At 55.3% G+C, this 24010-nt stretch overlaps 1 protein-coding gene across 1 annotated transcript; it reads right to left on the minus strand.

The window, feature by feature from the left end:
- Window positions 1–308: 308 nt before the first annotated feature.
- Window positions 309–19535, minus strand: WNT9A (Wnt family member 9A). Its single transcript, XM_024765112.1, has 6 exons — window positions 19458–19535; window positions 19120–19268; window positions 7472–7528; window positions 7072–7328; window positions 5718–5980; window positions 309–3466 (listed from the first exon to the last, which is right to left on the minus strand). Exons 1-6 carry the CDS (start codon window positions 19533–19535, stop codon window positions 2984–2986), a joined length of 1287 nt encoding a protein of 428 aa, XP_024620880.1. The 3' UTR covers window positions 309–2983.
- Between the last annotated feature and the right edge of the window lie 4475 nt (window positions 19536–24010).

Genomic DNA, 24010 nt, shown 5'->3' on the forward strand with positions numbered 1-24010 from the left:
CCTATGAGAGGATCCATGGGGCCACTCAGTGACCGGGGACCTGGGATATGGTCCCTGCACATGAGAGCTGCTGCATCTCCAGGTGCTAACAGGGAACTACCACCCCCTCCCACCTCTGGGGAGGGCTGGGCTGGACTTGGTCTGTGAGAGGCCTGTAAACCCTCTCATCTCCCTGGGCCCTCCTCCCTCAGGCCTCCTCCTCACACAGGCCCTTCTCCCCAGGACCACTGGAACCCCTCTGAAGGCAGCCAATGAGATGAGGCTATAATTTAAAAATACATTTATTTAGTGTTTCCATTTGTTTCTGTTCTGTTACACAAGGCCATTAAATAAATACATTCTCCAAGTCACTCGAGTACACACCTACTCGCTATACAGATGAGGTAGAGAAATCAACAGGCTCACACAAGACTTCTCTCGTGTGTGAATGCCCCTCTCCTCCCGCCCGCCTGGACCTGGCCTAACCAAGCTCGGAGTCACGCCTGTGCATGCTGAGAAGAGAGCAGGTGGCCGGGACCCGCCTGGCCCTCAGCATGGCTCTGCCCCTGTGGCCCTGGGGGGGTCGGGGGATCTGGACCCCGCTACAGAACATGTTTTCTTTTAGAGATCCTCGGCTGCACAGAGAGAAGCATGTTCATGAGAGGCTCCGTCAGCGGGAGTTGTTTCTTTGCTTAGCAAGACATTCTGATATATATTTATGTATAAACAAACCAGCCAGCAGACGTTTTCAATCTGCCTTGTTTAAAAAAATACTTTTCTTAATATTTATGACATAGAGCTAAATGTGGTATTTGATTAAAAAAAAATCCTTCCTCTGACTTGCCGCCTTTCCAGACCCAGTAGTGACCGAGCTACAGTCTTGTCATAGAAGCATGGCCAGGTCTGCCTGCTCCAGGCCCCAGCAGGTGGGAACGCTTGGGGACAACTGGGATGCACCCCAGCCTATCCTCACCCTCTCCAGCCAGGCGTGAAGGAGACTGAGGGGCGGACCCACATCATCCACTGTCCCCTCCCAGGGGACATGCCTTGGCTGCACCACTCTGTCAGCATGCACTTATTCATGGGGATGTTCTCTGAACCACAGGAGAATAAACTTTACTATTTACACTATAAAACAGGGACAAAGAGATCCACATAAATAGGTTTTCTTTTAAAAACACAGTCCCCAGGGTTCCTGAAGCGCCCCCTGGACTCCGAGGAATCCCTTCACTCAGTAGTTCCCGTGTCCACGCTGCCACCCAGCTCTGTGCTTGCCCAAACCCCAGCGCACACCCTCAGAGCACAGTCATAGAGCTGAGCAGGATGGGCCCAGGGCTGGAGGCCCCACCAACATGGGAAGTAGAGCTCCACACCTAGGAAGGGCACAGGGCAGAGGCCACACCCCAACCAACCACTGACCACAACCCAACACAGTGTGCATGATCACACATATGCAGACACGCGTACGCACATGCGTGCACGCACACATGTATGCTCACACGTGCACACACAAAGCACAGGCACCACACACGCACAAACATGTGCACATGGCCACACATACACATGCATCCGTGTACGTACATGCACAGATGTGCTCGCATTCTCATGCGTGAACACACACATGCAGATACATACACGTGCTCACACACAAGCACGCACATGCACTTATGCATACACACATCACATACTCACACACATGTACACTCATGCATGCACACAAACATGCTCATGTACACACACCACACGCTCATGCATGCATACACACATGCACACATGTGTGCACACACCCTCAAACCAAATCAGGTCAGTGCTGGCCATCCTTTTCCCTTCCCTGCAAAATCAACAGCATGGCCAAGGAGAACAGCCTTCCATCTGCCACATCCTAACCTAGACTCTCTCCACCCATGTCTGTCCCCACCCTGCCTCCCCCACAGTGACAGAGAGCAAGATGTGCCTTCCTCATGAAATGAACCTCCAAGGGGCTGGCCCTGCCCCTCTGCCCATGCCCACCTCTGGGGGAGAACAGGCCACCTTCTGCCACCCCTAGCCCCAGAATCTGCATTGAGGAGGCTAGAGTGTGGAGCCATGTGCCTGCAGGGTGCAGAGCAGGGCCTGTCCACTTCCCAGGTCAGCCTTGCTATGGGTAGCCGACCTGGACCATGGGACCTGGCTTCCAGAAACCCTGAGGGTGGTGGCCAGACACAGCCTGCTTTACTTCTTCAAAAACAACGACAGCATGTCTCTCTGGATTTAGTGGTTTCAAACGACAAAGCAGATCAGGCGAACAGTTTAGGAGGGGGCGTGGAGGGGAGGGAGAAAGGGGCCCCTCCAGGCCAGGCTCTGCTGAGAGGGGGAGAAGCCACAGCCTGGGAGACTGCAGGGATGGAGAAAATAATAATTATATATTAGTTAAATAAAAATAACTTAAAAGTCACTGATATCACTCCAAAGAGAAGTACTCGATGTCAGAGGGGGCCGGCAGTAGAACCCCCGCACCTGGGCAGCCAGGCATCTGCTCTCTACCCTAGTGGTTTGACTCTAAGCCAGTGCTGGTGCAGGACAGGCCACAGGCAGCTCACACAGAGGCCATGTGGTCATGAAGGTGTGCCCGCTGCTCCTCATAGGGCACCCAGCGCAGGAGGGGCACCTGGTGACTCGGGGGGACACAGCTTGGAAAGCATCTGTGCAAAGCTCTCAAGTCATGGGGAGGGACAAACAGGGGATGCAGAGGTCAGACTGGGCCTTTGAGATGGGGAGATAAAAGGGCAGAGATGGCCAACAAAGCCAACTCCCTGGCCTCTGCCCCTGCCTTGTAACCAAGTATACTGGGGGCGCCCGGGTCAAGGACTCAGCCCCTGCAGGTCTAGACCCCTCACATGGCACACACCACCTGTACCCCTGCAACAGCCTGGCCAGGCCCAGGGGCTCAGCCCCTGCAGGTGTACACCCCTCACATTGCACACACTGCCTGCACCCCTGCAGCAGCCTGGCCAGGCACAGGGGCTCAGCCCTTGCAGGTGTAGACTTCCTCGCGCTGGGTGCACTGCCTGCACTCCACATAGCAGCACCAGCGCACCTGGCACTGGCAAGGCCGGGTCACCACCCGACTCTGTGTGTTGTGACCACGCCCGCAGCAGATACTCTCGCAGTTCTTCTCACGGTGGCACCTGCGGCCGGCAGTGCCTGGGGAGAAGCGGCCGGCCAAGCAGAAGCTGGGTGAGTCGTCCAGGTGCACTAGCTCCGGTGTGCGGGGCAGTGGGTCGCCACCACCCGTCCCTGTGGCCCGGCCCCGCGGTGGTGAGATGGCGCCGGCCTCGCCGGTGGCCTCATTGGTGGTGCTGCCCACCTTGAGCGCTGTCTCGTACTTGTGCTTCAGGCGCTTGCCCACCTCATGGAAAGGCGCCAGCTGCCGCCAGCACGTCCGCACGGTGCACGAGCCTGACACGCCGTGGCACTTGCATGTGGTCTCCACCCCAGCCTTGATCACCTGGGAGGGAGGTGGGCATAAGGGCCACTCTGAGCAGACTGGAGACCAGTCCCCAAGGACAACCCTCAGAGGGGCTGGAACTGCCATTCACCCCAGGGCCAGACCTCATGGCCCCCCAGACCCAGGCCCAGGCAAAGGGGGTCACCACTGCTCACTACCCAGGCTCCCTGGTACCCACACATGTCCCTCCCTCTCCAAGCCATGAACCACCCGGACAGAAACCCCATAGCCAGCACCACACCTTCAGAGTGGCCACTGCAGCACCCTGAACCCACCTCCTGCACCATCATGGTCCTCCCTTCCCATCCCTGCGTCCCAGGCTGCCCTCTGCAAGGCAGGGCACACCTCCCCACTAGCCCCCCTGTCAGCACCCCCCAGGACCACACAGTCTGTCCTCAGCAGTCTGCTCCTTGAAAAAGTAAGGACAAGCAAGTTAGCTTGCCTAGTGGACAGAACTGGCCATGCCCCTGCCTGAACACAGGGATCAGATGCTACTGCCTGTGCAGGCACCACCCCCCACCCTGCTACTTGGAAAGTGGGAGAAAGCCTCCAGAGAGGTCCAGATGGGAGGGGGCTGCACCCACCGCACACATGCAGGCAGGAGCAGGCATGGCCCAGCACCAACACTCCGCTTGGGATCTGGGAAGCTGCCTAAGACCCAGGCTGGGCCCTTCCCCTCCCAGGACTTGGGTCCAACTTGCAAAGCCGTGGAGTCAGCCCAGCTGTCCCACGGGGCCTCCTGCCTGACTTTCCACACTGGGGTCCCTAGAGGGACACAGGGAAGAAGAACGGCAGGGGAAGGGGAGGTCCCTCTCCCAGTGGGCCCCAAGCCAGGCCTGAGCTCCCACACTGCCCCCAGGGAGAGTCGGCTCAAGGGGGATTAAGAAACATAGCTGCCCTCCAGCCAGGCAACAGAAGAGTCACATTTAATGATACTTTGCTGAGAAACCCGGACAAATTTAATTAAAACGAGGCTTACCCAGGACCAGTGGAGCTAATGGAGCACTTTCATATTCTGACTTTTCATTAATAGCTTACAAAAGGGCGAGTGCAGAGGAAAAGAAAGGGCCTCCCATGGGGGATTTAATCAGCCTGCACCCCTCCCCAGAGGGTGGAAGGAGAGGCAGAGCTCCTGTGGAATAGGGGGAAATTGATTCTTTAATAAGCCCACACCTCAGAACTCTGGCTTCTCAATAAAGAGGGGCTCAGAGTGAGGCTGGCATTAATTACCTCACGCCCCTCTCCAGCCCCCAGGCTGGGGCTCCATATCCCAAGGGCTGCCCAGCAAGCACGCAGATCCCCCTCCCAGTCCCTGACTATCCCACAGCTCAGGCTGAGCCTTGGGAGGCGTTTGACTGGCCAGGTTGTGCAGGGACTAAGAGGGTGGGGTGTTCTGTCCACAGTGAAGGTGGCGGGACCCGATGCCTCCTCCAGTGGCATGGAGCCAAGGGGCTGGCGGGTGGGTAGAGAGTGTGCGGAGCCAGGTTCCCCCAGGTCCAGCCATGCCTGCAGCCAGCAGCTCCCAGAAGGGCCCAGCAAGAGAGCTGAAACAGTCCTTTTCACCTTGAGTCTTTTGTTTCAAGTTTCCTCGGAACAGTCCTGGCCACAGACAGGGTCCCTGAGGTAGCAGCCGCCTCCCCAGCTTGAGCCAGCCACACCCCCAGCTTTTCCCCGGGACCCCTGGACCACACACTTACCCGTTTGCTGTCCACCTAGGTCCCTGGTGACAGGACCACCCACCCCTCAGCCCTGGCAGGTAGGGACCAGTCCACTGTCTTCGTGGTTAGATGGTGCCCAGCAGGGAGACCCTCCCTGTGGCCTTGACCAGCCAGGACCCACCTGCCTGTTCACCAGCCAGCAGCAAGTAGGCCTTCTGGTTCCACCCAACCACGGGAGACCACGGGGCACCCCTCCATGGAGTTCCCCACCATGACAACTAGTATCCCTGCCCATCCGGTAAGTAATGAGCCTTATAAGCAGAAGGACTGGAGGCCCTGGCTGTCACCAGTGGCTGGAACAGAGCCCCAGAGGAAGCCGACTTCACCTCCTCCCAGCCCTCTCCACCACCAATGCCCCTCCCTCAGCCCCTGCACCCCAGCCCTTAAACACATATGCACCCTGCCCACCCCTCTGCACTTTCCCGCCCTGCTCCCCAACTCATGCCACCTGCAACCCCACACCCACCCCATGCCCTGCCCTGTGCACCCCCCTCCCCTGCACCGTTTCCCACTCCACACCCCACCCCGCTTGCCTTCACACCCACGAGGTTGTTGTGGAAATCCACACGGGCTCGCAGATCCTTGCTAGACCGCCGACCCAGGAACTCCTTGACGAACTTGCTGCTGTACTTGAGATTGTCCCCGCAGCCACCCCACTGCCAGGCCTCTCGGTTCTCCAAGTCAGGGGCCTCATCACAAGTGCAGCGCTCCATGCGGCCTGCACTGCACGCCTTGGCCAGTGCATGCGTCAGGCCAGCAGAGGAGATGGCGTAAAGGAAGGCTGTCTCCTTGAAGCCTGGGGTGGTGGGGGCAGAGGCAGGTCAGCAGGCCACAGCGGCCCCCGTCTCACTCAGGTGCAGCCAAGTCATGGCATCCCCAGGCACACATTCCATACAGAGCAGGGTCTGCGGGAAGGATCCTTCCTGGTGTGTTCCATGCAGGGAGGGGCATACCTGCCTGGGCTGCCATGTGCACCTGGGGACAGGAGGTGCTCCCTTGTGCCCCAGACATAGGACTGGTCAGGGGCAGGAGAGAACCCAGAGTGTACTGGGCCACAGGTGTGCCCAGCAATCGGAGACCCTATCCATCTGGGTCTCCAACCTACTAGACTGGCCAGGGCCCTCTGTGAGCCTTGCCATGCCCTGGGCCCCAGGTCCCTAGTTTTTTTTTTTTTTTTTAACATCTTTATTGGAGTATAATTGCTTTACAATGGTGTGTCAGTTTCTGCTTTATAACAAAGTGAATCAGCTATACATATACATATATCCCCATATCTCCTCCCCCTTGCATCTCCCTCCCTCCCACCCTCTCTATCCCACCCCTCTAGGTGGTCACAAACCACCTAGCTGATCGCCCTGTGCTATGCAGCTGCTTCCCACTAGCTATCTATTTTACATTTAGTAGTGTATATATGTCCAGGCCACTCTCTCACTTCGTCCCAGCTTACCCTTCCCCCGTGTCCCCTAGTTTTTAAAACAACGCTGTTGAGAGACTCAGATGAGAGTCCCCCTTGGCACCCTCATGCAGAAGGAGACACAAGAGAGGAGGCTCCGTGCTCTGGGCTGGGGCACCAGCTGGACCCCTGCTCCTGTGCCCAGGCACTGGGCCTCAGCCACTGCCATGTGGCAAGAGCCATCAGAGCTGCCTCAGGCCTTGTCACAGCTGACCACATGTGCCTTGTGCCACCAGCAACTGTTCCATGCAGGTGTGAGAAGGGACCGGGCATGGGGGAGAGGGCAGGAGGAAGGGGAAGGGGGGGATCAGGGGAGTCAGATCCCACCCACCGCCCAGTCACCTGGAACTCAGCTGAGGTGATGCACTAGGGGCGCACACCAGGGCTAGGAGGTCCTGCCTCCCTGCTCCGGCCCACTGTCCCAGCACACTCACCTCGCTTGAGCAGACTGGCCCGGTAGCGACCCTCCAACGTACAGTTCCAGCGCTCAAACCGGAACTGGTACTGGCACTCGAGAGCACTCATGCTGACCGCTTCCACCAGCGTCTCAGCCACACCGGGGTCCCGGCGGCACATGCGCCGCTGCTTGCGCTCCAGCTTCAGCCGGTCGCAGGCCTTGTAGTGTGCCTGGGCAGCTGCTTCTGGCTCCAGGGTCAGCGGGAGGATGGTCAGGGGCTCACTGCCCGTCAGCCTGGGCACAGAGAGGCCAGAGTGAGCCCTGCCCCAGAGGCAGAAGGTGGGCGCTGGGCGAGGGCTGCAGACGCTGGGGCAGCAGAAGAACCTGCTCGGCTGGAAAGCATGGTGGCAACTGGATAAGAGCCCCAGTGGGCCCACCTGGGGGACAGAAGGGGCAGCAGGCCCAGGGACAGGTACAGAAAGGCCACAGAGAACCTGGCAGGGGAGGGGTGGTGAGAAGGCCGTGGGACCCTTGCCCACCAGGCATCCTCTCTACACCCGCTTGCCCCCATATCCACTCATGCCCTGCCCTGCCAACTGCTTGTGGACCCCTGCCTGGCCCCCTGCACGCCCTGGGTTCTCACACTGGCTGCCCAGTGAGCATAACTCAGGTACCCACATGGATGCTGACTACTCCCCAACAAGTCCCTTCAGGGAGTCACACCCCAGCTGACACCAGCCTCACTGCCCAGGTCTGATGACAGGGGAAGGAACACACAGCTAGAAACTCATACACACACACCTGGGAAGACTGCCCAGCCCAGGGTATTGGCCAAGGGCATACAACCAAGGCAGGGAGCGGACACAGTTGCCTCAGGCCACATGAGATGTACATCTACCGTAGCCTCCCCGACCCACTCCCATGTCTGCTTACCCAGCTTGCTCTAGGACTCCCACACTCTGCCATCCCCAGCTGGGGTGCCCCCCACGGCCCTGTGGTCCCTTGAGGATGGCCCTGGCTCACTCCCTGTCCTGCAGCCTGTGCAGAGGGCCCCCATGGTTCCAATGGGGTCTCCTGGAATATGTGCACCAGAAGGGGCCTCCCAGCCCAGGACCCAGGTGCCACCCAGGAAGTGGGCTCCTGGTTCTTGTGCAACTCCACCCCTTCTCTTGGCTGAGCCAAGGCCCTGGCCTGTGTCCGTCTTCCTCTGTCTGGCCTGCCTGCCCTAACTCCTTACCAGCTGCTCCATCCAGGGACTGACTGGCTCTGGCCTTCTGCCTGCTCTGTGCTCAGAACCATGGGCCTCAGTGTCCCCAGACAGACAACTGCACATCTGGGCTCCAGGAACGTCCAAGCCCAGCCCCACCCAGACCTTCAGCCCTCAGGAGGGAGAGGTGCCCACCTGGACGTGAATGGGGCTCAGAGCCCACCACTAGAGCATCTTTAGAAACAAGCCCCAGCCCCCACCTCTCACCTCAGCCAACCCCAGGAACCAAGGGTATCAGGAGTTCACAGATACTGGAGCCCCACACCGTGCCCCATCCCATTTCTTGCTGACCTTCCAAAGCCCCCTCAGGGGTACGGTGGCCACTGGGCTGACAAGGAGAGCTGCAGCTTTCTGCAGGGGAAGGGATGTGGGCAGGGCCTTCTAGAACCCTACCCTCTAACAGACTCCAGCAGTAATGCTGCAGGTTGAGGTTCCCATGGGAACAACCTGGGGTACCACATTTTGTAGCTGCATGCACACACACCCCAGCATGCCCTGCCCTGCCTAGTGGAGAGGGGAGTCGCTGCATATCCACCCTGGTAAGGGTGGGGCCCGTGCAAAGCAGAATCAGCCCTACCCTGAGGCCTCTGGACCCCGGTCCCTGAAGGAGTTGCCCCTGGCTCACCCTCGCTGATCAGCTCCCTGAGAACAGCAAAGCAGGGTGCTGAGGCTCGGGAACCAGGCTGACAGGAGGCCCAGGCAGCATTGGGCAAGGAGGCTACCAGAACACCAGAGCTGACTGGTCAGGCCTAGGGGTACAGAGCAGAAAGGACCACTACCCCCCACCTCTGCACACTTAGGTGCCGCATGAGTGAGGCCATGGTGGGCGCCCTGAGAAGACCCACCCCAGGCCTTGGCCCTGCTCTCCACAGTGCTCAGAGCTAGTGTACCGGTGAGCTGTGGGAGAGCAGAGGTGGCAACTGCTCCCAACCCTGAGACCAAGGGTGTGGGTGAGCAGAGCCCACAGAGGCATCCCTGCCAGCTCAAGTCTGTGCAGACGTTGCTGAAAGACCCGTGTCCCTCTCCATAAGCAACACTCTGAATCAGGAGGCCCCTGGGTGTGCGGTGGGAGGTCAGCATGGGTGCTGGCTAGAGGAGAAGCTCCAAAGGTCCCTGAGACACGGACAGATCCTTTGTGGGCCACTGAGCAGTGGGGATGCAGAGGCAGTAAGACCTTCGGGGAGAAGACACATGAGCTTGGAGCTGGGACGATGCACTGGAGGGGTAGCAGCACACGGCAGCCCCAGTTACCTGCACCCCTTATCTAGCATTAGGACTTCATGCCTAAGGACATGGGGATGTGGCAGAGGCTGACGTCAGGGGGCAGTTTTGTGGACTTCCAGGCCCCTGCCTGAGGACAGCTGCTGCGCTGGGGCAGGGTGAGCAGGCAGGGGCCCGAGGACCCTGGGCTGGAGGCTGGAAGAGCCATACTCCTCACACAAAGACAGCTCACACAGTGGAGACTTGTCCCCAGACAGGAATGTCAACAGCTGTGCCCAGAACTGCGTGCCACATGGCTAAAGCACTGTAGCCTCCAACCAGCACATCCCCCAGGCAGGATTCAGATTAACCAAGCTCCCACCGCTGCCAAAACATTCCGGCATCCAAGAAGACCCCTACTGTAAGGCCATCCTGGGGGGACCTGGGGCCAGGCTGGAAACGGACGAGGAGAGGGAGACAAATGGCAGGTGATGCTGCCTTCCAGTCTTCCAGGAGGCATTGGGGGTGCCTGTGTCCAAATTCTGCACATGGGCACTGAGGACAGGGCCCCCCCCACCTGGTGCCAGCCTGTGTCCACACTGCACATGAGGAGCTAACTCAGGGGTCCCCCACACCCAGGGCCAGTCTACATAGCTATAGGTAGTTTCACTCCCACCTGGCCTCAGCATGTCCACCAGGGTATCAGAGGCAGCTCCATAAACACAGCCACAGGCAAGCTGACACTCTCCTGAGGCCAGGTGGGGTCTACATCTGTTCTGGGCAGAAGGATGTTGTGGAAGGGTCAGCTCAAGTCCAGGAATGGCCATCTGAAAATCGTGTGGCCACATGGCTGAGGCCTGAGGCCCCGGGCCAGGCCTTTCCCCTGAGCCATCACCCAGCTCCCATGGTAGGCATGAGGCTGAAACCCAAGGGGGCAGCACTGCTCTACCCCCCGGCGTCCCTCATCCCAAGGTGGCACGTCCCCACCTCCCTTTTACGGGGGCCCAGCTGGCCCCTGCCCAGGCCCCCTTAACAGTCAGTGTGGACTCAGTGCAGCCAGCCTGTGAACTTATGGCCCGGAGTGCAGCAACAGAGGACAAACCCTCACGGAGGTGCAGGGGTGAGACAATGCATGGGGTACAGGGAAGAGGGTGGCCGTCAGGTGGGTCCGGGCTCAGTGGAGAAGGTCCCAGGGACAAGAGGCAGAAACGACAACACAACGAGGAACCCACAGAAGTGCTGGAGGAAAGATGAGAGGTTCATAAAACATTCTTAGAATCAGGGAGGCTTTTGTCAGAGGGACTCAGAATCCAAAATGCCTTTAAAATTTAATAAATTAGACTATCGAAATGTACAAGAATCTCTGCACAGCAAAAAGTAGCATAGAACCCCAAGACCAACAGAGGAAATGCTGCAATTCAGATCCCAGGCCAAGGACCAAGTTTCTTTGCTTGTGTGTGGGCACATGCGCATGTGTTGCATGTACATATGTGGACACAGGCGTATCTTTTCCTCTAGATCAATAACAAAGGAATCAACTGTTAATTGGATACAGGATATGAACATACAGTTCAAGGGAAGAGAATATAGCTGGCTGTTAAAAACTTATTTGCATTTCACTCAAAAAAATGCAAGATAAAACTATATTGAGGGCTTCCCTGGTGGCGCAGTGGTTGAGAGTCCGCCTGCCGATGCAGAGGACACGGGTTCGTGCCCCGGTCCGGGAAGACCCCACATGCCGCGGAGCGGCTGGGCCCGTGAGCCATGGCTGCTAAGCCTGCGCGTCCGGAGCCTGTGCTCCGCAACGGGAGAGGCCACAACAGTGAGGGGCCTGCATACAGCAAAAACAAAAAAAACAAAACTATATTGATAGGTTATTTTTCATTCATCAGAGGAGTACAAATCAATGTCTGATAGGATTATTGTCAAGGACACAGGGAAGGAGGTGTTCCTCCTTGGCTGGAATTCTGGACTGACATATCTATAAAAATTCACCCACCAATTCTCTTTCTAGAAATACAGACTACAGATACGTTATCTTAAAACATATAAGCAAAAAAAAAAAATTTAATGTCAGCAAGAAACAACGTACAAGCGTATGTCACTCACATGTTACCCAATGCAACGCTGTCATGCAAAAACACTGGAAGCACTGTTTGGTATTCAAAAAGACTGGAGATTGGCTGAATAAATGGGCTCCATCCACTCCAGTATTCAGCAGGCCTCAGAAAAGCCGCAGCCCACCTGCTGTGTACACTCAGTGCAAGGCACAGGCCTACCTCTGCAGAGTACCTGCATGCACACCTGTGGGTGCACGGGGCAACCCAGGATAAAGGCAGCCTGGGGCAGAGGAAACACGTTCTTCTCCCTTATGGCGTGTGAGCCACTCACACGTTGTCCCATGTACATGTGGCCCATTCAAAATGACAAAGTTCAACATACAGCCAGTGGCATGGAGAAGTCCCTCACAGGCTCTCAGCCCTGTATGCCAGCCTGGAGCAATGAGCCTCTGCCCACACAGCCTATCTCCAGGGGCTGCGCCTTCCAGCCCAGAAAGCGCCCAGGCCACCCGGCACAGCACAGACCCTCCAACCGCCCACTGCCCACACCAGTGCACCTGCCACTGTGCTCACACAGCTGCCCCTCCCTCTCTGTGGGCATCTGGTCTGAGACAGGCGGGTCAATGGGCACATAAGCCTGCCCATGGAGGACTTGAGTCCAGGTTGGCTGCCCTTGCTCCACCTGGCTGCCCTCTCCCCAGCGCTGGACCCATTTCCTGGGAAGAAACGAGACCTAAGTGTTGGTCTGGCACTTTACAACACTCAGGTATCTTCAAAAGATATAATACACACATGGAAGTGAGCAGCACAACTGGGAAACACAGCTCTCACCCAGCTCAAGAAACAGCCTTGTGCCCAGGCACTCTCAACTGCCACCACTAATGTCATAAACAATCTCCTAAACATCCTCCAAAAGCTTCCCCATCTTGCTGTGCACATCCAGCTCTCCATCCAGCTGACACCAACATCTGCCCATGAAGTATGGTGGGGCCAGCATCCCTCCCTCAGGATCCCAAAGGTTCCATCTCCTCGCTGCTCTGTGATGTCACAGCAGCCTCACATGTGGCTCATTTCCAGGCTCCACCCTGGGCTAGTGTCCCGAGCTCCTGACGTTTTACTGGGATTCCGTCAGGAGCTCCTTCCAACAGATTCCAAGGGCACACGGTGGCTCTGCATTTGCACACACGTGACAGGGTTTGCTGGGGTGGTCATGACTGCTCTGTGCAATTTTTTAAAATAAATTTATTTATATATTTTTGGCTGCATTGGGTCTTCTTTGCAGTGTGCGGGCTTTCTCTAGTTGTGGCGAGCGGGGCTACTCTTTGTTGCAGTGCACGGGCTTCTCATTGTGATGGCTTCTCTTGTTGCAGAGCACGGGCTCTAGGCGCGTGGGGTCAGTAGTTGTGGTGCACAGGCTTAGTTGCTCTGCAGCATGTGGGATCTTCCCGGACCAGGGATCGAACCCGTGACCCCTGCATTGGCAGGCAGATGCTTAACCACTGCACCACCAGGGAAGTCCCCTGTGTGTGCAATTTTGAATCTCTCCATTGGTGAGAACAGCATCTCTCTCCATTTACTCAGGATTCCTTCCTGCCTCTCTCTGAAGTCTTACACGTTCCCCCACTGAAGTCTGAAGTCTTACAGCCTCCCACAGGGCTGGCCTGTATTAGAGTCAGTCTGTGTTCCAGAGTGATAGTGTATAAAAATAAAATAACTTTATAAAGTCAGTCTTCCCTCTGTTGCTGACCTACAAAAGTCCAACTGACCCTATGCTGATTTAGTATTTGGTGACCTTGCTATGTGTTGTAATTCATCTCTGATGATTTTCAGATGCTCTGTGTACAATCATGCAGTCTGCAGAGACACCAGTCTATTTTCTTACTATGCGGTTCTTCCTGCCTTGCTACACTGGCTAGGGCCATCAGCATAATCGTGCAGAATCTGCCAGCTACCCTCTGGGACCCAGCCTCCTGACCCCCAGCTCCACAGCCACCAGTCAGCACAGAGCTGTCCAGTGCCCTTGCCAGCATGTGTGGCCATGAAGTGAAGGAGAGAACTGTGGGCACCACCACCAGAAAGTGGGGACCCTCATCCTTGCTCATCTCTGCTACCCAGACCCACCCCTCCAGACGCAAGGGCGCCCTAAAGACTGGCACTACAAGGCCAGAGACCAGGAGTCAATGCACTCACAGAGCCAGAACGTGATTGCTACACGAGAGAAATGACTCCCATCATGCTTGAGGGTCTGTTAAGACAATTGGCATCACCCAGATTTAGACAACGGTGACGACAGGCATCCCTGTCTGACTCTTGGTCTTAAAAGGGAAGCTTTTGCCATTTCACCGTCAAGCATGAGGTTTGCTGTGTGTTTTTCTGGACACCCTGTATCAAGTTAAAGAAGTTCCCTTCTGCTTTTAGTTTGCTATGAATGTTTTTAAAATCACAAATGGATGTTGAACTTTATCAAATGTCATCCCTGCATCTTTTGATGTGTGATTTTTCTCCTTTAATCTGCTAAATTGAGGAATTTCACTAATTGATTTTTCTAATGTTAGACATTAAGCATTCCTGGAATAAACCCAGTTGGCCACGATGGGTTTTATCCTTTCTCTGTTTTGCTGATGTAACTTGATGATGTTTTGTCTAGGATGTTTGCATCCGTGCTTGTAATTTTCTTCTCCCATGCTCTTCCTGCTGAGTTTCAGTGCCTTAGCAGGAGTTTTTTGTTTTGTTTTGTTTTTTTAAATTTCCTAGAAGAGTTGTGTCAGATTAGAATCGTGTCTTCTTGACTGTTTGGTGGAACTTGCCATGAAGCCATGCAGGCTGACCTTTTCTTGGTGGAAACATTTCCTTTCTGGTCCAATTTCTTTTTCTTTTCTTTTAGAACACCTTTATATATTAAGATATAATTCACTTACCATAAAATTTGCCCATTTAAAGTATGTAATTCAGCATTTTGTAGTATATTTGCAGATATGTGCAAACACCACCACAGTCAATTTTAGGATATTTTCATCACTTCAAAAAGAAACTACATAGCATACTCTTTAGCTATTACCTCCCTATTCCCCTCCCCCAACTCCTGGCAACCACTAATCTACCTTCTGCCTCTGGGGGTCTGCCTGATCTGGACATTTCCTATAAAAGGAATCAAACAACGTGTGGCCTTTTCTGACTGGCTTCTTTCACTTAGCACAATGTTTTCAAGGTCCCTCCATGTGGTAGCATGTAATAATATCCCACTGTATGGATATACCACATTCTATTTTTCTACTCCTCAGGTGATGGACGTTTGAGCTGTTCAATCTTTTTATTTATTTAATTTATTTTTTGGCCGCGTCCTGCGGCATGAGGGATCTTAGTTCTCTGACCAGGGATGGAACCCGTACCCTTGGCATTGGGAGCGCAGAGTCTTAACCACTGGGCTGCCAGGGAAGTCCGAGTTGTTCACTCTTCAGCTATTGTTCATAATGCCACTATGACCACTCATGTACACATATTTTTGTGAACATATGTTTTCATTTCTCATGGGTATATACCCAGGAGTGGAACTGCTAGGTCATAGAGGAATTCCACATTTAATTGTTTGAGGAACTGTCAGATTGTTTGCCACAGTGACTATACCACTTTACATTCCCAATGACCCAATTTCTTTGCTTACTGTAGTGTTAGTCAATATTTCTATATCTTGAATCTGTTTCTGTTACTTTTTTGGTTTTCTCCATTTCCTCTGAACTTGCAGATTTATCAGCATGGAACTGTTCATTACATTCCCTTGTTTTTGTTTGCAGAATCTGTGATGATGTTCCCCGTAGCTGGACACTAGCACTCTGAGCCTCCTCTTCACTGGGTTAGTCTCCTCAGGTGTTTCTAAGACCTTCCCAGAGAGGGATCTGTTCATCTCTAATGCACGTTTTTTTTGTTGATTTCTGCACTACTTCTACTTTCTTTCGGTTTACCTTACTTCTCTTCCTCACTTTTGCGATGGACACTTGCTGAGTGCTTTCAAGTGTCTCTCCACTTCTGAAATATGCATTTAAGCTACCACTGTGGCTGCTTCAGTCTCTCCGAAACTGCAGCCTCAGGGCACCAGACTGAGCCTGATACAGCCCCAGGTCACTGACTAAAACAGTCACAGCTCAGGTCACTGTGCTGAGTCCGAGTCTCTCTCTACTCTCATTTCCCTCTTTACCTTATGGCCCATTGAGCTGGTGTGTTCTCTCTCCATTCTCTTACATTCTCTATCCTTACATCGTGTGTCTCTCACCCAGAGCCTATAATTAGACTCAGGACGTGACCACAACCCCAATCACCTCAGCCTGGAACATTTCATCCACTGGGGCCCTGGGGTCTCAGTTTATCCTTTCTGCTGGCCATGCCTCTTCTTTTTCTTTTCTCCTCTCCTGCCTTCTTTTGGGTTATTTTCATTATTCTCCTTTTCCTTTTGTTAATTTGAAGTCATATATTTCCATTATTTTCATGGTTACCCTCAAAATTACAACATGAGTCTATAAGTTACCCATGTTCAATGTTGGTCAATACCACCCCCTTCTCAGTAATATGAGGCCTGAGAACACAACCTTGCTGACCCCCTGGAATTATATGCTGTTGTGTATTTTAGTTCTACATTTAGGACCCAACAGGAAGTTCTTCAGTGCTCCCTTATCCCCTCCCTCCCTGTGACCTTCTCCTTGCCGTTCACTCCTCTTTGTGTCTGGAACACAGCAGGGCCATTTCCCATGCCTAAGCTGCGGCGTCAACATTTCCTTCAGAGCAACTCTCAATTTGTCTGAAAATGTCTTTATTTCACCCTCATTTTACAGTAATCTTCACCGAGCATAGAGTTCTTGGCTGGCAGTTATTTTCTTTTCATGCACCAAGGGGATGGTCCCACCACCTCCTGGCTTTGCTCTCAGTTCTGAACGTAGCTGTCAGCCTGACAATCCTTGGAAGGTAATCTGTATTTTGTTTTTTGGGATTGCTTTGGTGTTTTGCAGTTGCAATCTGCCATGTTCTGGCATGAACTTTTTTTTTTTTTTTTTCTGCTTAGAAAGACACTGGGCCTCTTGAATCTTCTTAATTGTTCTGACCAGTTTCAGAAAAACTCTCAGCCATTCTCTCCATGTATCACCCCATCAGTTCCTCTTCTCTTCTACCTCTGGGCCTCTGGTGGAGCATGTGGGACCTCCTCACTGTGTCCCCAGGTTTCTCACCCTCTCTGCTTTCTGTGTATCTGCCTTCCCATGCCACACTCTGTGTAATTTCTCTTGACCCATCTTACAGTTTGCTAATTCTCTTCAACTGTTTATCATCTGCTTTCAAATCAGTCTACTACTTAAAATTTTTCCCAGTTCTATTTGGTTTTTCCAAACTTGCTGGGTCAGTTTTTGTGGCTTCTCATTCCTTACAGATATCTCAAGCTTATCTTGCTCCTGCAAGCACAGTGAGAGTTGTTTTATTCAGTGTGGGATGCTCTGTTTACTGGTCTGCTGCCATCATTTCTGCAAGTCCTTTGGCTGCATTTCCCTGCACACCAAGCTATCTCTGACCATATGCTGGTCGCCGTATTTGAGAAACTGTTTGCAGGAATAATCTGAAGCGCAGGATAAAGGTCCCCAAAATTCACAGCCACCTGGAACCTCAGAATGTGCCTTCTTTGGAATAAGGCTCTTTGCAGAAGTAATCAAGGTAAGGATCTTGAGACCAGATCATCCTGGATCAGGTCCCACGTTGCTGAGGGCTCACCCCCCTGACGAGCTCTGCAGAGAGCACACTCCAGCCCTGGGGCAGCAGGAAAGAACCTAGGACAGACAGAGCCAAGTCTGGGGATACCCAACCCCCTCTGTGGACCAGGCCTGAGGCTGTCATGCCTGACTGCTTGGAGACTACTAGCGCAGCCCCTCTGAGCACCCAGCCAGTCACACATCCTCACATCTGCCCCAAGGACAGCCAGGTAGCGGGACGGGCATTGTCGGAAGAGGGTGGGTGCAGGTTTGGCCTACACTGGTACTGGAGCCATCCTTGTCCCACATCACTCAGCCCCTAGAACACCTCACCCCTTCTCACTCACAGTTGGGGTAGGGGAACAGATTTCGATTGCCCTTTCTCCTGCCTACAGGCCCAGCCACCACAAGGGCCGCCCTGCCCGCAAACCCAGCTTCCCGGGCATGGGGAGCTGAGACCCTGGGCTGGGCGGAAGGAGAAGAGGCCGGAGTTCCAGAAGCCACAGCGCCCTGCCAAGGAAACCTCAGCCCCACCAGACGGCGTTTAATTTCTGTGTGAATCAAATTCAAAACAAATTCCAGTGCTGAGAACTGGTTCTGAGATTAACCCTCCATCCTCCCGTGGCCTGCAGCCTCCCACCCAAGCAGGCGGGTGTGGGGTGGGCATAGACGCCACCAGAGCCTGGGGCTCCCTGAGAGCTCCACCATCACTTGGTGCCCTGCCGTGCCAAGGAGGAGGTGAGGGCCAAGGGATGGGGCTGAGCAGGGCGGGAGGGCAGCTCCCCGCATACAGGTCACACTGTGGCGGAGACCTTGTGTCTGTGACAGCTGTCACCTCCATCAGCTGTGAGAACTGCCAGGTCCCGACTTCTCCACCTCATGGGGCCCGAAGATTCCAGGGCACGAAGAGCTCTTGGTCAGTCCACAGATCCATCACTGTCCAGGGGATTGCCTAGCTAAGGCCTGGCCACCCTGGGGGTCAGCTGGCAGACACAGGACTCAGCAAACTCCACTACACTGGGACCCACAGCACTGCCCACCAGGCCTGGCACCCCCAAGCCTAACAGAAAGGTCCTCATCCACACTAGGCCCCTGAAGCGAGCAGAACTCGTGGGACCCCCAGACTCTGAGGGCCACCAGCCAACTGCCCCCTTTCCAGAGCAGGACGATGGAGCCCAGATTGGACAGTGGCATGCCGAAAGCCCCCAGGAAGGTGGCTGAGGCTGCATGGGACCCCCAGATTCACTGACTGCCGCAAGGAGAAGACGGGCTGCAGTGGCTTCATGGAGGAACCAGAGTGACCAGGCCACCTCTGTGCCCTGGTCACCACATCCCCAGGCCCCAGAGATGGCTGTGGACCCATGACGGGGCTGCCACAAAGGACAGGCAAGATGCAGGGCAGGTGCTCGGAGAGCCACCGGACCCCACCACCACCGCCGCCACTACCAGCATCACTTTGATATCTGGTTTCCTTCCTGGAGCTGGCCTCCCAGGGGCCTAGCACCATGCCAGACACAGATGGGGAACACTGGGACAGCCTCAATCAACACCCCACCCTGGGGTGGCCTGAGGCAGCCACTGCTGCTCCCTCTGTCCAAGAGGGAGCCAGGTCTGGTGTGCTCTGGTCTGGGAGCCCCTGGCAGCCTCTACTCTCGGGCCAGACCACTTCCCTGGCCACGTCTACCTCAGGTATCGCTAAGAAAAACAAACGCAGCTTGAGGCTTGCCTTTTTCCATTCCCTCGTCCGGCTGCCGGTCTCGAGGTGCAGGGCCTGCCAGCTGGGCGGCTGGGTTTCCTCCTGTGGCTAGGGGCACCAGGCCAGCCAGGAACCTCACTGGGAGGAGCAGGGGAGCATGGCGGGCTGTGCCCGCAGGTCACAGAGCCAGATGGCCAGCACACCACCCAGGTTGATACCGTCCTGAGTAGGGCTGCCCTCCTCTGGAGACCCTGGACCAGCCCACAGATGTCCATTAATGATTAGTCCCTGCAGGAAAACAGGCTGGTCATCATCCAGCCCATGCTACCAAGCCCCGCTCCAAAGGCCTGCTCAGACCTGCTATGCACTGTGGGCAGCCATCTGCTCCCACCTCCCCGACCCTCGCTCAGTGGGGTCCTCAACCCCCACCTCCCACCCTGGGAGCTCCAGCAGAGCCCTCTCCCCTCAGCACGGCACCACAGCAAAAACGCCCGCAAAGCCTCTGTCCAACATCCAGGCCCCATTGTCTTGTGTCTGCTGCACCTGGCCCACCATCCGTGCGCTGGAAGGTGTAATGGCCCAGTCAGCAAGTGTGGGTGCAGCGTGGTGGAGGTTAGGACCAGGGGTGAGCAGGGGGCTGGGCCTGACCCCACACCAGGCTCCTGGGTGCAGAGCCAGGAAGCGGAGGGGCCCCCTCACAGGCCTCGGAAGAGCTAGCCCAGTGCAGTTTGGAAGAGACACCACAAGGGAACCTCCTGGCTTCCCCAGAGGTGAGCTACAGGTAAGGAGTGATATTTCTGGGCTATGCTCTGGCTTCCTGGAAGAGGCAACAGCTGAGGCAGACCCAGGAGGATGGGTAGCCCCATGAGGACAGTGGCCCCGTTCCCCACCCACCAGAGGCTGACCTTCAAGCAGGGACCTGGCCTCACCCACTTCCCAGACAACTGCACCTCCTCTGAAACCTCCTGCAGTCTGCTGAGCCAGGGTGGGCACTGCAGGGGCACCCCCACCTCTGGGACAATACACAAAGGGAGCCGGGTGCCCCCCAGGCTGGGATTAAGGGGGCTGAGTGCCGGCCCTGCTGACAGGTGTCATTTTTCTACAGCCAGGAAAGCCAAGCCAGGCCCCTTATCAGCTCATCGCTCCTCCCCGAATTCAGGGCCCACAGCCCCCCGGGAGGAATCGTGTGTGTGCATTCTTTTCCAGGAGAAAAAATACCCACACACTTCTATTGTCCTCTATATCACAAGGCCCCTGGGGTGGGTGGTGGGCGCCACCCTCAGTCTGGGGCCACCCTGAGAGCCTGGGCAGGATCATGCTAGTGCCCATGGCTCTGGAGTCAGGTCCTGGACCACAGTGGCAAGGACGGGGGTGAGATTAGGCCAGCTGTCCTCCCGTCCAGACGGCCGCCGGCTGTGGCAGAACATCTGCTCACGCAGCTGAGGGGAGCCAGATGGCGGCGGCTTCCTCCTCACCTCAGACCCCACCAAGAGGCCACCGGACTCCACAGCCTGTGTGCACGAGATTCCCAGCCCAGAGGCCCAGTCCTGGCCTGATGCTCCCAGCTGCCTCTATCTGGTCTCTGTATTAGGGGGCCAGGGCAGGGCCCCCCCAGGAGCCTATGGAAGGGGACAATAGGCCAGGCAGGGGCCAACGGTTTGGGAGTCCACAGCCCCCCAAAGAAGACTGGCCAGGAGAAGGGGGGAGGCAGGAGGGACTCTGGAGACGAGAGATGCAAGGGGCAGTGAGCTCCCCAAGGGATCCCCTCTGCCTCCCCCGCCTGCTCTTTCCAACTGCCTCCCCATGTCTGCCCTGGACCCATAGGCTGGGAACCTGGAACACCTAGGTCCCTCTGCTGGCCACAGAGGTCCTGGACCATAGTCCAAGAAGAATCCCCCCTCCTTTGCAGGCAGGAAGCCCAGGCTCCTCTACACACCACCCCTCTATCCTCTCCTGTCCCTGGAGCTCCCTTCTCTGACCTGAAGCCCTCCCCACATCCCCAGGCACCTTCCCTCAGCCTGCTGCCCCTGCCCTGCATCCCTCATCACCTGCTGTTCTGAGGTCTCACCCATAGGGCTTCCAAGGGGCCTCAGCAATCTCCCTGCCAGCCCCTCAGCTGCCCTGGACACTGTGGATAGGGCCCCATCGCCTGGGCCCTCCCCCACCTCAGCTGCCAGTGCAGACCTACCCTCTCCTGACCCTCTGAAGCACACTGCTCTCCATGGCCTCTCCCTCAAACACCAGATCTGAGGCCTTGCAGGACTGTTTCGGGCATGTCTGTCCAGAGGTGGGTCTCCATGGGTAGCACCTGCCCTGTTGCCCAAACCCACGTGACTCCCCAAGCTCCTGCCTGCTTAGCTCACAGCACCACCACCCCTGGCCGGGGAATCCCCTGGGACACCTATCACTCTGTCAGCTCCTCCGTAGCCCCAGTGGACTCTGGGTCTCCCCAGCCTCTCTGTGAAAGGCTGACCTCCCCTACAGGTGAGCCCCAGCCCTCAGTCCCATACACAAGCCCGCCAAGCCCCTGTCAGAGCTGTCTCGTTCTCTCAGCAGGGTTCCATCTTATCCCTTGCCCACTCACAGGCTCACCGTACAGCCTTGTCATTCTATCATTCTACCATTAGGCTCGCTCCTGCTGCCCAGGAAATCTTCCCTCCTTCTTCCTACTCTAGGGACCAGCTGGGAGCCCCTACTCCAAGCAGCCAGCAGGCACGTGGCCACATAGGACCGCCAGCTGAGCCCCAGGCTCAGTATTCAGAGAAGCAGAGGAGATGCCCTCACCTCCTGGCGCTGGGCAGTCGACCCTCCCTGACCCACACTCAGAGCCCTCCCTCACCCCAATGACAGCAGCCCCTCTGGGGCAGACCTCGAGCACAGTGCCAGGGCCTCCAGCTAGCCCCAACCCCAGACCAGGCTCCAGCAAATGAACAGCCACCTGCACCCTGGCCCCCCACATAGTCCACTGGGGGCCAAGCAGGGGGAAGATCTGTTGTGAAGACCCATGGGTGCAGCCCCTGTATGAAGGTGTGAGAGCATGCCAGCTCACAGGTCAAGAAAACAGGTTTTCCTCAGTCCAAGAATAGATCTAGAACGTTTAAAGAACTCTTACAACTCAACAGAAAGACAAACAACTGAGCCAAAAAGTAGGTAAAGAAACTGAATAGACGTTTCCCCAAAATAAGACATTATAAATAGCCACTGTGCACATGAAAAGATGCTCAACATCACTAGTCATCAGGGAAATGTAAATCAAAACTACAACGAGACACCACCTCAAATCGACCAGGGTGGCCAGAATTTAAAAACAAACAAAAAAATATGTTTTCTTTAAAATCAGAGAATTAACAAGCATTGGCGAGGAGTGGAGAAATTGGAACCCTCGTGCATTACTGATGGGAATGTAAAATGATGCTGTGGAAAACAGTTTGGTGGCTTCTCAAAAGGTTAAACGTAGCATGACTATATGATCCAACAATTCTACTCCTAGGTATGTACCGAGAAAAACTGAAAACATACAGCCAAAAAAAAACCTTGTACACCAATTTTCACGGGAGCATTATCCACAATAGCCAAAAGGCTGAAACTACCCAAGTGTCTATCAAGAGATGAATAGGTGGAAGAAAACTGCCCTATGTCCAGCTAGTCAAATATTATTTAGTCACAAAAAGGAATGATGTACTGATTCTTGCTACAAAGGTGAATAAATCGTGAAAACAGTATGCTCGGTGAAAAGAGCCAGACGCGAAAGGCCACGTATGGTATGATTCCATTTGTATGAAATGTCCAGAATAGGCAAATCCACAGAAACAGAAAGTGGATTAGTGGTTGCCAGGGGCTGGGGGAGGGGGGGACGGGATATGAGGTTTCTGGGGTGATGAAAATGTTCTGGAATTAGATAGCGGTGCTGGCTGCACAGCCTTGTGGGTATATTAAAAACCACTGAACTGTATACTTCAACTAAGTAAATTTACAGGATGTGAGTTACATTTCAATAACAAAAAGACCTTTGGCCCTAAGGCCAATTGCCCTCCCCCATTTGCAATGGTCCAGAGCACCTCAGCTGCCTTTCAAACTGGCTCCCAGCACCCCTCATGGGGTAGGGAAGCCCTTAGTGTCACACCTGGTGCTGCCTCTTCCATGCAGGCCTCCAGGCTACTTGGACCAGAGAGTTGGGATGAGCCCAGACCTCACAGCAGTGCCCCACTCCCCCACATCGCACTGCAAATGTTTCCTGTATAATGTGGAGTGCTGAAGCCAACACCATGAAAGAGCCTCAGGGCTCACAGTGCCCCTTCTTACTTCTATAGAAGATTAATCACTTTGGAAGCCTCAGGCCTCCGCTGGCCTGTGCAGCCCCTGGATGCCTGTCTAGCAGTTTCCCCAGGGGCCTCTGCAGGGGGCTGGCTCAGCACACACACAGGACCTCTAAGAAAGAGGCAGCAAGGTGCTGGGGAGCCCAGACCCTGCTCTGACAAGCACAGATCCCCCATATCCCCAGATCCAGCCCCTGGCTCCAGGCTCAGAGGAGCACAAGGGTGGCTTGCCCCAGGGCCTGGGGCGTCCCTTCCTGAGCAGGTTTCAGCACACAAGGTCCACCCTTTAGCTCTATATTCTCACCTGAGGATAACGCCAAGAGAGGAGCAAAGTATGGGAGAGCCCACCCAGATCTATGGGGTGGGGCAGGGGACTTGGTGGTTGGCAGCAGGGAGGGGTGTCCAAGTTTGTATCTCAAACTTGCCACAAGACCTTGGGACAGTCTCTTCCTCCTTAGAGCCAGGCTCCACTTCCTTCCAAGAGAGCATCAGGCCAGCTGTCTAGGCCCCCAGAGCACAGACATCTCTGTAGCCCCAGGAGAACCAGATGGAAACACCACCTGCTAATCACACCAAAAAGAATGGTCAGGCCAGGGAGGAAGAGAGGAGAGCCCCTTTCCCATGGCAGGCAGGTGACCTGGAGGGCCCTGCCTGGTGGCCAGAGGCTGAGCAGGACAGCAGGAGCAGGGCGGGTTGGGTTGCAGCCTGGGGGGG

This window comes from Neophocaena asiaeorientalis, unplaced genomic scaffold (assembly GCF_003031525.2).
Source record: "Neophocaena asiaeorientalis asiaeorientalis breed wild unplaced genomic scaffold, Neophocaena_asiaeorientalis_V1.1 scaffold241, whole genome shotgun sequence".
In the NCBI taxonomy this organism is placed as follows: Eukaryota; Metazoa; Chordata; class Mammalia; order Artiodactyla; family Phocoenidae; genus Neophocaena; species Neophocaena asiaeorientalis.

Bases quoted from the DNA above. Each gene is read 5' to 3' on its own strand.
- WNT9A (XM_024765112.1), bottom strand. From the start codon at position 19,535: ATGGTGGGCCAGGTGCAGCAGACACAAGACAATGGGGCCTGGATGTTG. The intron at 19,269-19,457 runs GTGCCGTGCTGA...GTTTTCCTGCAG, and splicing joins TTGCGGGCGTTTTTGCTGTG to GGACTAATCATTAATGGACA. The intron at 3,467-5,717 runs GCAAGCGGGGTG...CCTCCCTCCCAG, and splicing joins ACAACCTCGTGGGTGTGAAG to GTGATCAAGGCTGGGGTGGA.